At 30.8% G+C, this 14,951-nt stretch overlaps 2 protein-coding genes and 1 pseudogene across 3 annotated transcripts; all 3 read left to right on the top strand.

The window, feature by feature from the left end:
• Nucleotides 1–223: 223 nt before the first annotated feature.
• On the top strand, nt 224–5,465 carry LOC107648552 (putative wall-associated receptor kinase-like 16). The gene is made up of 3 exons (XM_021105717.2): nt 224–1,100; nt 3,260–3,424; nt 4,166–5,465. Exons 1-3 carry the CDS (start codon nt 224–226, stop codon nt 5,377–5,379), a joined length of 2,256 nt encoding a protein of 751 aa, XP_020961376.2. The 3' UTR covers nt 5,380–5,465.
• A 200-nt stretch (nt 5,466–5,665) lies between these two features.
• LOC148563112 (uncharacterized) lies at nt 5,666–5,871 on the top strand (annotated as a pseudogene).
• A 3,106-nt stretch (nt 5,872–8,977) lies between these two features.
• Nucleotides 8,978–13,526, top strand: LOC107605501 (putative magnesium transporter NIPA9). Of its 2 annotated transcripts, none has more exons than XM_088491817.1 (7): nt 8,978–9,386; nt 11,169–11,257; nt 11,790–11,846; nt 11,944–12,012; nt 12,306–12,426; nt 12,548–12,696; nt 13,059–13,526. In XM_088491817.1, the coding sequence occupies exons 1-7, from the start codon at nt 9,279–9,281 to the stop codon at nt 13,276–13,278; spliced, it is 813 nt and encodes a 270-aa protein (XP_088347943.1). In that variant the 5' UTR covers nt 8,978–9,278; the 3' UTR covers nt 13,279–13,526. The 2 variants fall into 2 exon arrangements, with proteins under 2 accessions (XP_088347943.1, XP_088347944.1); XM_088491818.1 differs by having other exon boundaries at nt 9,246–9,386; nt 11,169–11,261.
• Nucleotides 13,527–14,951: the final 1,425 nt, after the last annotated feature.

Raw genomic sequence — 14,951 nt, 5'->3', positions numbered from 1 at the left:
AAATATTAATTAAGTGCTTACAAGACATGCATTAAAAATGTATTAAACTCTAAAAATATGTAAAAGTTTCTTTCTGGCAACAACTTGTCAACATGCATATAACATTCAAAGCCCTATATAAGAGTTATCCCTAGCATCACTCTTAGGTTCAAATTATAAACACTATATCCAATTTATAAAAATTTCACCTGAAAATAAAATACAAAGTAATCTTGCGACGGTAATGGAGCCGGTGGCGATGGTGTTAATGGTAGTATTAGTCATCCTGGCAGTTACGGCCGCCATGGATGACAATCAAACCCAAGTCCTAGAAGGCTGTCAAAGTTCTTGTGGAGAAATTCAAATTCCATATCCATTTGGGGTTGGAAAATCATCAAAAACCGGTAAGAATTGTTATTTATCGGAGCGATTTAACCTAGTTTGCACAAACTCAACCTTACATAGAGATAGAGGTTCAATTCCAATCATAGGCATAAACATCACCAAAGGTCAAGTTGACATGATGATTTTGATCTCCAAAAGTTGTTATGACAAAGATTCTGGTCCCACCATAACCATTGGGATCGAATCATGGCTAAGAACCACTTATTACACAATTTCTAGCATGGACAACAAGTTCATAAGTGTTGGTTGTGACACTTATGGCTACCTAAATAGTTTCTTCGATGGTGCAACATATTCAACCGGTTGTTTAACGAGATGCTATCGAGAATCGACGATTATCGTCGACGGAAAATGCTCCGGGATTGGGTGTTGTCAAGTGGATATTCCGGCCGGAATGAGGAACAACACGGTTCAAGCATTTAGCTTTGAGAATTTCAATAGATCCTTAGGGTTCAATAATTGTAGCTATGCTTTTGTTGCCAAACATGGAAATTATACATTTTCTAAGGACCATTTGGAAAATTTACCTTATGAGAGGATGCCTGTGGTTTTTGATTGGAGTGTTGGAAATGAGAGATGTGAAGAGTCTTTGAAAAGTGGTACCAATGTTTGTAAGGGTAATTCCAATTGTGAGGAATCAGAGGCTGGAAATGGTTATCTATGCAAATGCAAGGAAGGTTATCAAGGAAATCCATATCATCCCATTGGTTGCATAGGTAATAATATTTACTTCATTTTATATTGTTTTCCTTTACTATATATTTTTTATGCAGTTGTTTTCGTATTAAATTGAGAGTGAATTTCATCCGTCTCCTGACAATTATTTCGAAAGGACAATGAGGTCCTTAAGAAAAAAATATTAAATCTGGTCTCTGATCTTTTTTTTGGACTAATTAACTCTTGTGCAAAAAAAAAATAACATTGACTTTTTTTGGCACAAGGGCCTCGTTGTCGTTTTGAGGTAATTGTCAGTGGTCGGGTTGGATTTTTTTTTTCGTCAAGGGCCTCGTTGTTTTTCGAGATAATTGTCAGAGCTATTTTGGATTTTTCTCTTAAATTAATAATTAAAAATTGTCAAATAATTTGACGTATTTAATTAAATTATCATCTAATGATTCTCAGTTATTAACTTTAGATGAAAATAAATTACACGTGAATTTTCATCATTTTCTATTATTTTTTAATTGTGACTTTCTTCTATCGCATTTTAAAACCCAAAAATAATGCTAAGTTCTTTTTTTTTTTTCTAATTTTAAATGATTATTGAATTGTGTTATTTACCTAATTATACTCATTTAATTTGAGATAATTAAACACATAAAAGATATCTTTATTATGTAGACACGTATGTATTATATCAAATAATTATATATATTAAATTATCTAAAAAAATTTAATTGTTTATTTTTCTTAAAGTGAATAATTATCTTAATTTTAATTACCAAATCAACATATATCCTTCTGCTAGTTTGAACTATGGAAAAGTATATGTTGACTTGGTGTATAATATAAGATGAATATACAAAATATTGTTCTTAATAGTTAATTGTGTTTTCATTTTATCCAATAATATTTTCACATTTTACGGTTGATATTCACAAATTTAGATTAAAGAGAAATTTAAAGAAATTGGAGGCTAGGAGAAAGATTCTTAATAAGCTATAGAAAAATATATAAATTTTAAAAAATTAGAGGATAACTATTATATTTTAAAGAAAGTAGCGAATATTTTCTAAATTACACAATATATTTTAATATTTCTGATGATGAGTTCGTGTCCTGTTCTGCTCATCTCATTGCAAGATATATATTATAGATTATAAATTCCTGCTACTACTTTATATATATTTGCTTCAATTACAAATTAAAAAAAAAAAATACATGAAAGTAAGAGTGGCAATGAATAGGGTAGGGTAGGGTTTGGAGCTAACTCTAACTCTACTTGTGGATTGAGATTTTTATATAAACTCAATCTTACTTTATCCGCAAGTTGAGAATATCTCAACCCTAACCCTACCCGCTCTTAACCTGCAGGTATTCGATCACATCAGTGGGTTACAAAAAAAGATGCAACATTATTATATAACTTGATGATAATTTAAAATAGAACTGACTTTTATGTAAAAAAAAATATTAAATTATCAATTAATGATCTTCTTTTAATGACTAAGAATCTTTTGCATTTAGTGAGAGGTCTTTGGTTCAATATCCACTTAAAACATATTTCTATATAAGTATATAACATATACATATATAGGGTACGAATTGGTCGGGTAGGATTGAGGCACAACCTGCACCCTATCCGACCTGCACGAGAACCCTACCCGCATTCTACCTTACCCACTGCGAATCGGATTGACAACCCTATCCAATCGGATGAGGTCGAATTGCATACCGCAGATAGAGTACATGTTGCCACCTCTACATAAAAGCTTGTCAAATATATCCTGAGCTTGGCGTTTTGTTTGCACTTATGCAAGTAGGATTTATTTAATTTTTGCTTAGTCATCATGGCAATATCCGACAATATAATAAAACAGATTGTAACAAAACTTACTTTATTAACTTAATATTCTAATTATATATTTATTATATTTAGTATTATTTATTTATTTTATCAATAATTAAAAAATATAAAATAAAATAATTTTGAACTAATTTGTTATTGTACAAATTTTTTTATATTCTTTAATTATCATGAGAATAATTAAGTAATATTACATATAATAAATATATAATTATAGATATTATATGTATAAAATTATGAATATTATATTAAATAAAATAAATTTATATTATTATCTCTATATTATTACCGATATTTTTTTTTTCTTTTGTTTGACAATTGTGTGATTTCTCTTGTGATGCTTTGCAGACATTGACGAATGTAAGACAGGAAAGCACAAATGCATAAGTGAAAGTAATTGTCTAAATACAAATGGGTCTTACACATGTTTTTGTCCCAAGGGTCAAACTGGAAATGGCACAAAGGAACAAGGGGGATGTCAACACCAAAATTTACTTCCCAAGGTTCTCATCGGTAACAACCTGAACAAAAAATACTTTAAAATATCTATTATTTTTAAATTTTAATATATTCAGACCCAATTATCTCCAAATATATGTATTAAATTTTTGAAGTGAAAAACATTTTAGAATGAATAAAATAAACTTTTAGTCTATCTATAATCTACTAATAACCTTTAATATAATTTTGTTTTCTTATCTTAACCATGCATGATATTTTCACTTTTTTTTTTTTATATTGGTCCCATAAATATATAATGCACAATAGTTGAGAATTATTAGACAATTTGATAAAGGTTTAATTACTCTATTGGTCCTTATAGTTTCGTGAAATTTTCAATTAGGTTCCTATACTTTTTTTCTTTTTAATTGGGTCCCTGCACCATTTTTTTTTTAATTAAGTCCCTCTTAGTAGTAATTGGCTTAATTTTATAGGGACCCAACTAAAAAAAAAAAGAATTAGTATAGGGATCTAAATAAAAGGAAAAAAAGTATAGGAACTCAATTAAAAAAAATTTTGGTGCAAGGACTCAATTAAAAGAAAAAAAAGTATAAGGACCTAATTAAAAATTTTGCAAAACTAAAGGGATCAGCAGAATAATTAAACCTTTGATAAATTTAACTAAATTATCATCTAATAGAAACTATCAACTTCAGGTAAAGATAACTACATGTGAATTTTTACTTTGTAATTATAGTAAAAAAATATTTCAACAATTTTGAAATAGTCCAATTAACACACTTTTAAATGTAGGTGCAAGTGGAGGAACCATTGCTGTTGTTGTGGCAACTTCACTGTTTATTTTGACACATCAAAAAAGAAAGCACATCAAACTCAAACAACAATACTTCAAGCAAAATGGTGGCTTAATGTTGTTACAACAACTCTCTACAAGAGAAGAATCCTCACAAATTACTCAGATTTTCACATCAGAGGAACTAAAGAAGGCTACCAACAATTATGACGAGAACTTAATACTTGGAAGAGGAGGTTACGGTACAGTTTTCAAAGGTTTTCTTGACAATAATAGAATTGTGGCAATCAAGAAGTCTAAAATAGTTGATCAGAGCCAAACAGAGCAGTTCATCAATGAGGTGATTGTTCTATCTCAAATCAATCATAGAAACATAGTGAAACTGTTAGGTTGCTGCTTAGAAGAAGAGGTTCCTTTACTAGTTTATGAGTTTGTTAACAATGGTACCCTCTTTGATTTTATCCACAATCAAATTCAAAACAATGTGAATAATTTGTTAACTTGGAACACACGTCTAAGGATAGCAGCAGAGGCAGCTAGTGCTCTATCTTATCTACACTCAGCAGCATCTATACCCATTATCCATAGAGATGTGAAGAGTGCAAATATTCTCTTAGATGACAATTACACTGCAAAAGTTTCCGATTTCGGAGCTTCCAGATTGGTTCCACTAGATCAACAAGCGTTGGCCACCATGGTGCAAGGAACTATTGGATACTTGGATCCAGAATACATGCAAACGAGTCAACTAACTGAGAAAAGTGATGTGTATAGTTTTGGAGTCGTACTTGTAGAACTTCTAACAAGCGAAAAACCTCTTTCTTTTGATAGGACGGAAGAAAAGAGAAGTCTTGCTCTTTACTTTCTGTCCTATCTAAAAGAGGATCGCTTGTTTGAAGTCGTTCGAGTCGACCTTTTGAGTGAAGAAAACAAGCAAGAGATTGAAGAGGTTGCTTTTCTTGCGGCAAAATGTTTGAGACTTAATGGAGATGAGAGACCAAGTATGAAGGAAGTGGCAATGGAATTGGAGGGATTGCAGTTAATGCAGAAACACCGTTGGATCAATGGGAACAAAAATTTGGAAGAGACTTGTTACTTGCTTCCCAGTTCATCATCCAAAACATGTGAATATGGTGATAGTAGTTGCCATAAAAATGCTGGGTATGATAGCATCAGAGATCAAGTACTAATTTCTTTTGATGATGGAAGATGATTATGGCATCATTTTATGCACAAGTTTTGTATAGAACATTTTGTATGTAATCTTTATGAACAAATATAACATAAATAAGCACAGAATATTTAGAAGTTGGTATCAAATTTAGAAAGTGTAGTTGTTGACCCCTTAACCTTGTTAAAGAAGTTTAGATCCAACTTGGGCAATACTCAAGTTCTTTGACTTGGAGAAGGGGTAACCCCTTAACCAAACTACTAAAATATTTTAAGTATATAAACAATATAAATAATCATCATCAGGGCAAGCTTATCTCAATTTGGTGATGGGCATAATAAGGTTCAGTTTCACATTGATGATGTGAACTGCTCTTGGAATTTATGTAGCACAAAACTATAATGTCCCCAATATCAAAGATTTAGCTCACAACTACATTATGAATGCCAAGCACATTGAACAAACATACCGCAACCCTCACAAAAGTGGAGATTCACAAGAAAACTCCCAGTGAAGAAAATATTTATTTTCTGAATGTATTACTTTAATAATATTGTCTTGTCTTGCCTATAGTTTTTATTTTATTTTTTTGTTTGGGGTGATTCAAGCTATGTAGAAATGGTGTATATATATAATTCTCATATATTATAAATCAATTCGCATATTACCAATTCAAGTTGCTTTATATTTGCAACACCCTGGCCTCATTGGAGATTTTAATATGAACTAACCTGGATAATTAGTAGGAACTACAACAATTTTAATTCAGATGTTGTAATCTGATTATGCTAAATTAGAAGTGCTCATAGATTGGTTATGTCAGGTGATTTCTTTTGAGATTTCTGATACATTTACTTTTATATGCCTTTTTTAAATGATAGGATTAGATTCTAAATCGGTAAATTCTTATGAATAATAATAATAAAAAAAAGACTTAAAAAAATGAACCTAAATATTATTGTTTTATTTAAAAGTTATTATATGTATAGACCCATCTCAAAAAGATATATTTATATTTTTAATGGTTTGTGCTGACTTTGTTTAAATGAGTCATATCTTGATTAAACAGCTAATTATTTTTGTATATATAAAAAAAACTAATTAAGTCTAAAGAAATCTCTGTGTACACTTGTTAAATCTTTTTTAACGTGCATAATCATTCAAAAAGTGACCATAGCTTGATGCATTAGTTCAAATGTGGAGATGGGGGTGGAGATGTACTAAAACAAATTGATAAGTAACCTTAGAATGGAAAAAAAAAAGGCAAAGGAAATAAATTGTTTTTCAAATTACAATAATTAATTTTTTTTTGTTTGACCAATAATTAATTAATTAATAAAGACTAAAATCATGAAAGTATATAAGGCCTATCAAGTTATTAAGATATCTAGTAGCCCAACCAAAAAGTTGATTGGCCTATTCACGCGGACGATTATTAATCGAGTATATTAAAATCATCACAAGGTATGAATGTTTTTAGGATCATTCATTCTGGTTTCAAATATTTTGGATTGATTTAGACACCACCTTATAAAAACTATTAATAAAAACTATTAATGTACTTTTAGGTTGTGTTTGTTTTTGTAAACAGGACATAAAAATATGGACAATACATATCTAAAATGTATTTGGATAAAAAGATATGGACATTGAACACAATGTCTTTGGGACACTTTTTTTTTTTTTTTTTTGTGTCCACTTCTAAACTAAGGACATGAATAGACACGAAAATAAAAAGGTGGACCTGAAATTTTTAATAAATTTTTTTTTCTCTTTTTGCCTATAGTCATTTTTTATTATTCTCCTATTATCCCTTTTTATTATCTTGTGAAAAATTTTATCCATTTTATTAGATAAGTCTATTTTAGTAATTTTACATTATATTTTAATCTTATTTATATTTATCCAAATATAATATTAAATATTACATTAGTATATTGTCCATTATATCTAAACACAATACATAAAAGTAATTTTTAATATTTCTGTCTCAATATTATATCCTATTCTATTTACAAAAAATAAAAGTGCTGGTGACAATGACATAACACATTTTATTTTATTTTTGATACAACACACAGGATTTGTTTTATTTTTGCATGAACATGAATTTGTAATGTACAACAATAATGATATAATATAATTATTTGTGTGCACTGGCCATGGTGAAATAGTGATACTTGCATATAAACAATAGTAACATGCCCAGAAACTATATTAAAGCTTAGTTAGCTTTTAACGTATAAGAATAATTGATATATATATATATATATATATATATATATATATATATATATATATATATATATGTCCAGGTAAAGGATTTTGAGTTGCAATAAATTTGGAGAAACAATATAAATTTTGGATGTTAATTTTTTTTAATGTACAAATCTTTTGTTAGTTTATTCTTCTTGTTTCCATTAGTAAGACTAACTGAGTTAACATTCTTGTTATAATTAAGGATTGTTATGTTAGGAAAGAGAAAAAAAAAAGTGCAAAAAGATATGAAGGCGATTGATAATTATTTTCAAAAACACTTAAGTTTAATAAAATTCAGAATAACATGACAAATTAACCAATTCTTATTGTTTGTGTAAAGTTAATTTACACATACTGATTTAATAAAACAACTATTAGAATTATACTTTAAAGGTTAGAGATTTATCCTATGTTAAGAAAATTACTATTTATTCACATTTTAACAATTAGGGTAATAATGTTACATAACTAAAACAAAATAAAGAACCCTATGGAACAAAAAAAAAAAAAAAGTTCCTTCAAGTTGTAGTGGTAAGCCTGGTAATTAAGTGGAATATAGCATGTTGAAGATGAACCTATTCATTATCTATCTCTGAAGTTGGAAATATGATGCTGCGGCACAATGGGCAAGAATGTGGCGACTGACAGTTGGCACAGCGTCGGAGCCAGTGGAGCAAGCAGCGATCATGAAAAACATGCGAGCAATTTGTACGAACAATTTGTACGCTTGAATCTTCATTACCATCGTCAAACTTCTCCAAGCAAATGGCGCATTCAGCATCATCATCTTGCTCATCAGAATCTTGAACAACATTGTACGAGGTAACATTAAGGTTCACAACAATCTCCCGCGTGTTGGAGTCACACCTTCTTGCAGTTTCGACTATGTCATGTAAAATTCGGTCTAATAGCTGAGGGGACACACTTAGTGAAGAACAGATTTCATGTAACAAGATTGTGTCTTCTCTGCTGAGCTCTGTGAGTGGAGTAACACTGCATAAGATGTCTGAAGGAACCAAGATTGCTTCCGTGGCTGTACTTGTAGTAGAACAAGACTCAACCTCACGAGTTGAGTTTGAGCTTTCAATAATTTGGATCAATTTTTTGGTGTAATTGAAGATGATGGAGAAGCAATCACCCAAATAAAATTCTTCTTCAATGGGAGTGATTTGCAAAGAAGAAGAGGAGAATTCCATGGAAACCTATTATAAGAAGTTATTGAGGAATTAGGGAGTTTAATACAATCTAAATCAGAAGAATGAAAATTATGTAAATTAGATCACCAAAAGTGTTTAAATAGAACCTTAATAAACTAACTAAAAGATAAGATAAAATAATTTAATTCAAATCTTTTAAAAATAAGATAACTAAATTAAAATTTGATTTAAAATTGATTTATTTTAGGGTAAATTACATTATCATCCTCATCCTCTTGCTTCTCACTGAACACCACCCCAATCCTCCGTCATCACCACCATCATACCCTCACACTCTCTCTTCCCCCTTCATCTCTCACTCTCACCCTCCACCACCGCATAACTCCCTCCTTCCTCCGCCCATCCCCGCTTCCGCAGGTGCCGGCAACCCTCCTCGTGCCGCACGCTAAGCCCCCTACGGCCGACAAGTCCGGCGAGCAGAATTGGGTCCACGAGGGCCTCATTACCGAGTCCCTCCCCAACGGCATGTTCCGCGTTCGCCTCGACAACCAGGACCTCACTCTCGGATATGTTTCTGGGAAAATCCGAAAGAATTTCGTCAGAATATTGCCCGGGGATCGCGTGAAGGTTGAGGTCAGTCGCTATGATTCTTCCAAGGGACGTATTGTTTATAGGCTTCGTAGTAGTAGTTCGTCTTAGTATTAACATGGACATCAACTGTTTGTGAAAATGTCTTAATGCACCCCAAATTGGGTTCTTAGTTTTTTTGTGTGATTTCGTAAGATAAGGATGGATTTGTTATTGTTTATCTGATTTATGCTGAATTAGAAAGAATATACTTTGAGCATATGGTTGTTGTCTAAATAGTCATTCATCTTTGATTTGGTTCCATATATTTTAGTTTTGTTAAAATAGTGTTGTAGTTTTCGAATCTGAATAGCGTTTTTGAAACACCCGCACATGGCATTATGGTAGTTTAAGGTAGTACTTCTTAACATAGATGTTTGATTGAAACCTGAATTCCTGGCAACTAGAAAATTGTATGTGGCTCCTTTTGTCAAGAAGTAAACACAGCTAGGCTATAAACATTGGTGGATTGTGGCACACTAAGGGAGATGCCTGTTGAGTTAAGGAAGAAGGTAATGTTATTACAGTCGTAAAGTTGAAAGGAGATGGTGGGGATGATAAGGTTGTTATTCTTGTCAACATCTGAGCAACCTTCTTATAAATACTTCAATTCTCTGTGATAGGAATTCAATTCTTTCTTGTGGGTTTAAATCGTATGATCTACATACTCTATTTGAAAACACACATTTTCATTAACAACATTAATTATTGCTATAATATTTCTTAAAGCTATACCATCACAATACAATTTGTATGGTCTAATTAAACTTTACGGAGGTCACTCTAGCTTAATTTGTTCTGTTTGTTACTCTAAGCTTGACACCATGCTTGAAATTGAGAACTATACCATATTCTAGTTCTAAAGGCTTTTCCATGTTAGGTGAATGGCGAAACAAATATTTCCTATACAAATGAATTAGAGAAAGCTTGATCTCTTGTAGGGAAAATTTTTTGCCAATACATGCACGAGGACCAATTCCAAATGGTATAAATGTATAAGGGTGCCTTTGTTTCATCTCATCACATTTAGGGTCAAATCTCTCTGGTTTGAACTTCTCTGGCTCTGGAAATTGTTTTGGGTCTTTTGCTAGAACTCCAAGTGCTAGCCACACCCATGTTCCCTGCTCATAAAATAAACTACATTAGTATATGCCTCCATCAAGAATTTAACCCAATATTTGGCATTGAACAATGATGTAATTATCACCTTTGGAAGGAGATAACCTCCTATCTCTACTTCAGTTGATGTTTCTCTTGCAACTAATGGGGAGACAGTGTAAACCCTCATGGCCTCTTGGATAACCTGAAATAATTAAATGCACCATAAAATATTTGCTTGGTCAATGAAAGTTAGTTTGCTAACTTAATTACCTGAAGCTTAATTAAGCTACAAAATATGAACACAACCAAGATGGTATCAGAGGTATGGTTGGTGTTACATAGTTAGCAGTTAGTACAAGACATATATAGTTGACTGTAAACTTGAATCATAAAACTCTACTTGTAAACTTGATTTGGGACCTAAGCTTGTAAGTTTTATAACCTTACTTTGGATCCATTGTTGTGAGTTGTGACCATTTTATTTGTGTATATATTAAATGCTTCACTCGTTGACAATGGACGAAGGCTTTGGGGTTTTTGTTAAATCTTTTGTTTGGCTGCTAATAAAACTAAGCATGCAGTCTTTTAACTTAATCCACCAAATTGTCGCTGTACTAATATATGCATATGCATTTCTGGAATGCTATTCGTTAACTGTTACATCATTACATGCTTTTCGAATTTTAGGAGTTGGTGCCGGAGGTGAAGAGCAAGAGGCGGCTACTCTGTCCATTTTTCACATACCATGTCTGGCATTTGTTGTTGCCATCTTGTTTGTAGGTACCTTGTCTTATGAAGAAACTACTTTAATTTTCACATGCTTTTATATTCCGAAATATTCAACATTCACAGTTTTGCATATTAGCAAGAATTCATTTGTGTCGCTTGATTTTACAATAGTGACTAGCTTTTGAGGAAATGCATTTGGAAAGACAAAAAGTCCTGTTATTATCTGGAAACCTACACATGGAATTGCTGCAAACTCATAGAGAGTCTTGAATCTGATGCAATAAACCCTTGTTAGTAGCATATAATTATGCACAATGTTGTTTACATTTTTCTTAATCATTTCGTATCAATATTATCCCCGTTAGGCCTCTTGGAATGCATTAAGTCGATTATGCTTTCCTTTTTCTTTATGTGGTAGCATTATCAAAGGACATTGGTCATTACAAAACATGAATGGAATTTTTTATAATAGGTTTCAGCAACTCCTCTTTAGAATATTGTAATCCAGCAGTGCAATCGAGTGTTATTACTTTCTTTGAGACTTCATTATTCTTTTAATTGATATAAACAGCTGTATAGGTATTGCTTAATGGAGGGCTTAGAATATGCAGGCGTCATCGAAGAGAACAAGAGATGGTAACTCGTGCTTTCATCATATCTTTAGATTTACATGTTTGTGTCTGCAAATAGTGATTAATGAAGTGTTTTTTTTCAATCATTTGACAATTTTAAGTTATATACAGATGGAATATGATGTTGTTGAGGAAAGTATTTATGGCTTGGAATCTGGAATTTATTTTGGGTACTTTTCCTTCCCTCCCTACTCTATTTATGTGTCCCCTTCTTTTAGAGTTAAATAAGAGTTTCCTTCTTTAACACAATTAAATTAGCCGTTGCTTGCTTTGGTAATATTGCATGCATTTTTATTTCAGTTGTTTTAACGCAATGCTTTGGCATTGGTTGTGATTGTAGCATTTCTTTCCGTTTGTCTAATTAGAATGGCTAGTTTATGCGACAAGCGCATTCATATGGCGTAAAATTAGAAGAACTTGATTATATGTCTTGACTCTTAATTATGTTTACACCAAAATGCAGGATGTCTTCGGTAATTTCGAAGATGGGATTTCTGTTCCTAGAGCAAGGTTTTCACCAACTGTTGGTTCCTCTGTGCATCATATTCAGTGTGTGTTGTAGTGGAACAGGGTTTTACTACCAGGTATTATGAAGGCCTATTTTCTATGATCTAATTCTGTGTGAACTTTAATTTCAAGTTCTACGCTGCCGATTCTGGTTTTGATTACCTCGAATAAAAATTCGTTGTCTTCTGTGCTATGCAGACACGGGGACTAAAGCACGGTAGGGCTATTGTGGTTTCTACATGTGCAGCCGTGGCATCAATTGTGAGCGGTGTACTAGCTGGAATGCTTGCATTGGGTGAAAGACTGCCTTCTGCCCCGAAAGCTCGCTTGGCACTTATTCTTGGATGGTAATATAAGATTTTTTGCTTTTATTTGTTAATTCCAATTACTTAATAATCTTAGTATAAAAATTTTGGTGGTTATCATTTTTAGATCGAAAAGTGTCCATCCAAGAATCCAAACTTATTACTTTTTTTCATATTGATCTGATCAATAAAAATTTCTACCTGACATTTAGTTGTCCGTTTGAAACATTTTTTGGCTTTTATTGAATTTTTGTTGCTATTAGGAGAATTGGGATGAAAGACCTAGATCAGTATCATTATTATGGTAGGAACTAGTCTAGCAATTCTTGTTTCGCAAGCTTGTCGCGCAGTAGCTTGAAAATAAGTTGATACTTCATACATGATAAACATTATGTCTGTTGCAGGCTACTTATAATCACGGGTGTAGTTTTACTCGTTGGTTCGACGCGGCTAGTGAAACTCCTCTCGTGTTCTTCAGGACGCATGAAAAGAAGCAATGCTGATAAGAGTTACGGCGCTAGAAGACCAAGTTCTTTGCGTATAAGGGAACCGAATCCAAGCGCCGTGATACCAGCCACGACGTTAAATCATCTGCTACCATCGGCTTCCAAAGAAAAAGCTTGAGTCAACGTTAGCCGGAAAAGAATGAATGTTATTTCATCGATTTGGCGAATTTAGGGTTAAGGGTTGTATACTGTATAATGATCTAACAGTGTTGCTTTCATCAGAAGGCATGAATGTTTTTAGGATCATTCCTTCTGGTTTCAAATATTTTGGATTGATTTAGACACCACCTTGTAAAAACTATTGATGTACTTTTAAGGATTGTATATGAGAGTGCTGGTGACAATGACATAACACATTTTATTTTATTTTATTTTTGATACAACACAGAATTTTTGCATGAAAATGAATTTGTAATGCACAACAATAATGATATAATATAATTATTTGTGTGCACTGGTGAAGTAGTGATACTTGCATATAAACAATATCAACATGCGTAGAAACTATATTAAAGCTTAGTTAGCTTTTAACGTATAAGAATAATTTATATCTTTATATATATATATGCCCAGGTTAACGATTTTGAGTTGCAATAAATCTGGAGAAACAATATAGATTTTGGATGTTATTTCTTTCTTGGAGGCCACTCAGATAAAGACGCTTAAAACGTCTTTTTTTAAAGATGTTTCCATGTTGTGTTTTAATTGGTTTCTGAGTGACCTCCTTCTTGGAGGCCACTCAGATAAAGACGCTTAAAACGTCTTTTTTTAAAGATGTTTCCATGTTGTGTTTTAATTGGTTTCTGTATAATTTATTCGGTGTTCTTCATCACATATTATTAAATTTCTCAAAAGATTTTCTTTCCAAAAATAATAAAAAACATTTAATTTAGAAAACAAAAAACGTAATAGATTAACTATTAGATTTTTTTTAAAATATTATTTACATAAAAAAATATATCACATTCATCAAATATATATATATATATATATATATATATAACAAGCTCTTAAAATTTTTATAAATAAAAAAATAATTTAATTTTTATATAATATATAAAATAATTACTATATTATTATTATATTATAGATTAAAATTTATTAATTTAAATTTTGTTTTTATTTTTAATATAAGCATTATAAATAAATAACTTTTTTATAACAAGATGTAATGTAACAAAATATATATAATATTAGTTAGTTTTTAAAAAATTCTGAAAAGATGATTTTTTCTAATAAAGTGTTATTAAAAAATTAACATTATAAAAACTAATTTCAACCAATATGATATAATAGGTTCTTAAATATATTTAATACAAAACACATTGAATATAAATTTTTATTGATTTTAAATTTTAAATAATTTTTAGTTGAATTTCGAATATTTTTATTTTAAAGAGTTAGAATATTTTAACATCATTTTTTTCGTATCTTTTTAATTGAGTCTTTGATTTTTTAAATTATAGACCTTATTTATAATTAAGAGTAATGTTTTAACACCACCAATTAGTCACACATATAAAAATACAAGAACAATTCTATTGTCATAATTATAATCTAACTTTATAAGTAATACAATACAATAAAACTATATATAAATAATATAACTAAATTTTATCTACATCTATAGTCACATTTCATAAATAATATAATTAAATTATATTTATGTTTATAATTAAAATATGAATAAAAATACAAAAAATTATCCGGATAGTTAATTTTTTTGTTCATAATTTTTTTTATTATTTTTGTTGTGAAAAGTTTAATTATTTTAATAATTAATTATTTTTT

Source organism: Arachis ipaensis, chromosome B6, assembly GCF_059453495.1.
Source record: "Arachis ipaensis isolate K30076 ecotype BB chromosome B6, ASM5945349v1, whole genome shotgun sequence".
NCBI lineage: Eukaryota > Viridiplantae > Streptophyta > Magnoliopsida > Fabales > Fabaceae > Arachis > Arachis ipaensis.
The sequence above is the reverse complement of the archived record's forward strand: the minus strand, read 5'-3'. Positions and strand labels throughout refer to the sequence as shown.

Bases quoted from the DNA above. Each gene is read 5' to 3' on its own strand.
- LOC107648552 (XM_021105717.2), top strand. From the start codon at position 224: ATGGAGCCGGTGGCGATGGTGTTAATGGTAGTATTAGTCATCCTGGCA. The intron at 1,101-3,259 runs GTAATAATATTT...GATGCTTTGCAG, and splicing joins TCATCCCATTGGTTGCATAG to ACATTGACGAATGTAAGACA. The intron at 3,425-4,165 runs GTAACAACCTGA...TTTTAAATGTAG, and splicing joins ACTTCCCAAGGTTCTCATCG to GTGCAAGTGGAGGAACCATT.
- LOC107605501 (XM_088491817.1), top strand. From the start codon at position 9,279: ATGTTCCGCGTTCGCCTCGACAACCAGGACCTCACTCTCGGATATGTT. The intron at 9,387-11,168 runs GTCAGTCGCTAT...TTCGAATTTTAG, and splicing joins GGGATCGCGTGAAGGTTGAG to GAGTTGGTGCCGGAGGTGAA. The intron at 11,258-11,789 runs GTAGGTACCTTG...ACAGCTGTATAG, and splicing joins TTGTTGTTGCCATCTTGTTT to GTATTGCTTAATGGAGGGCT.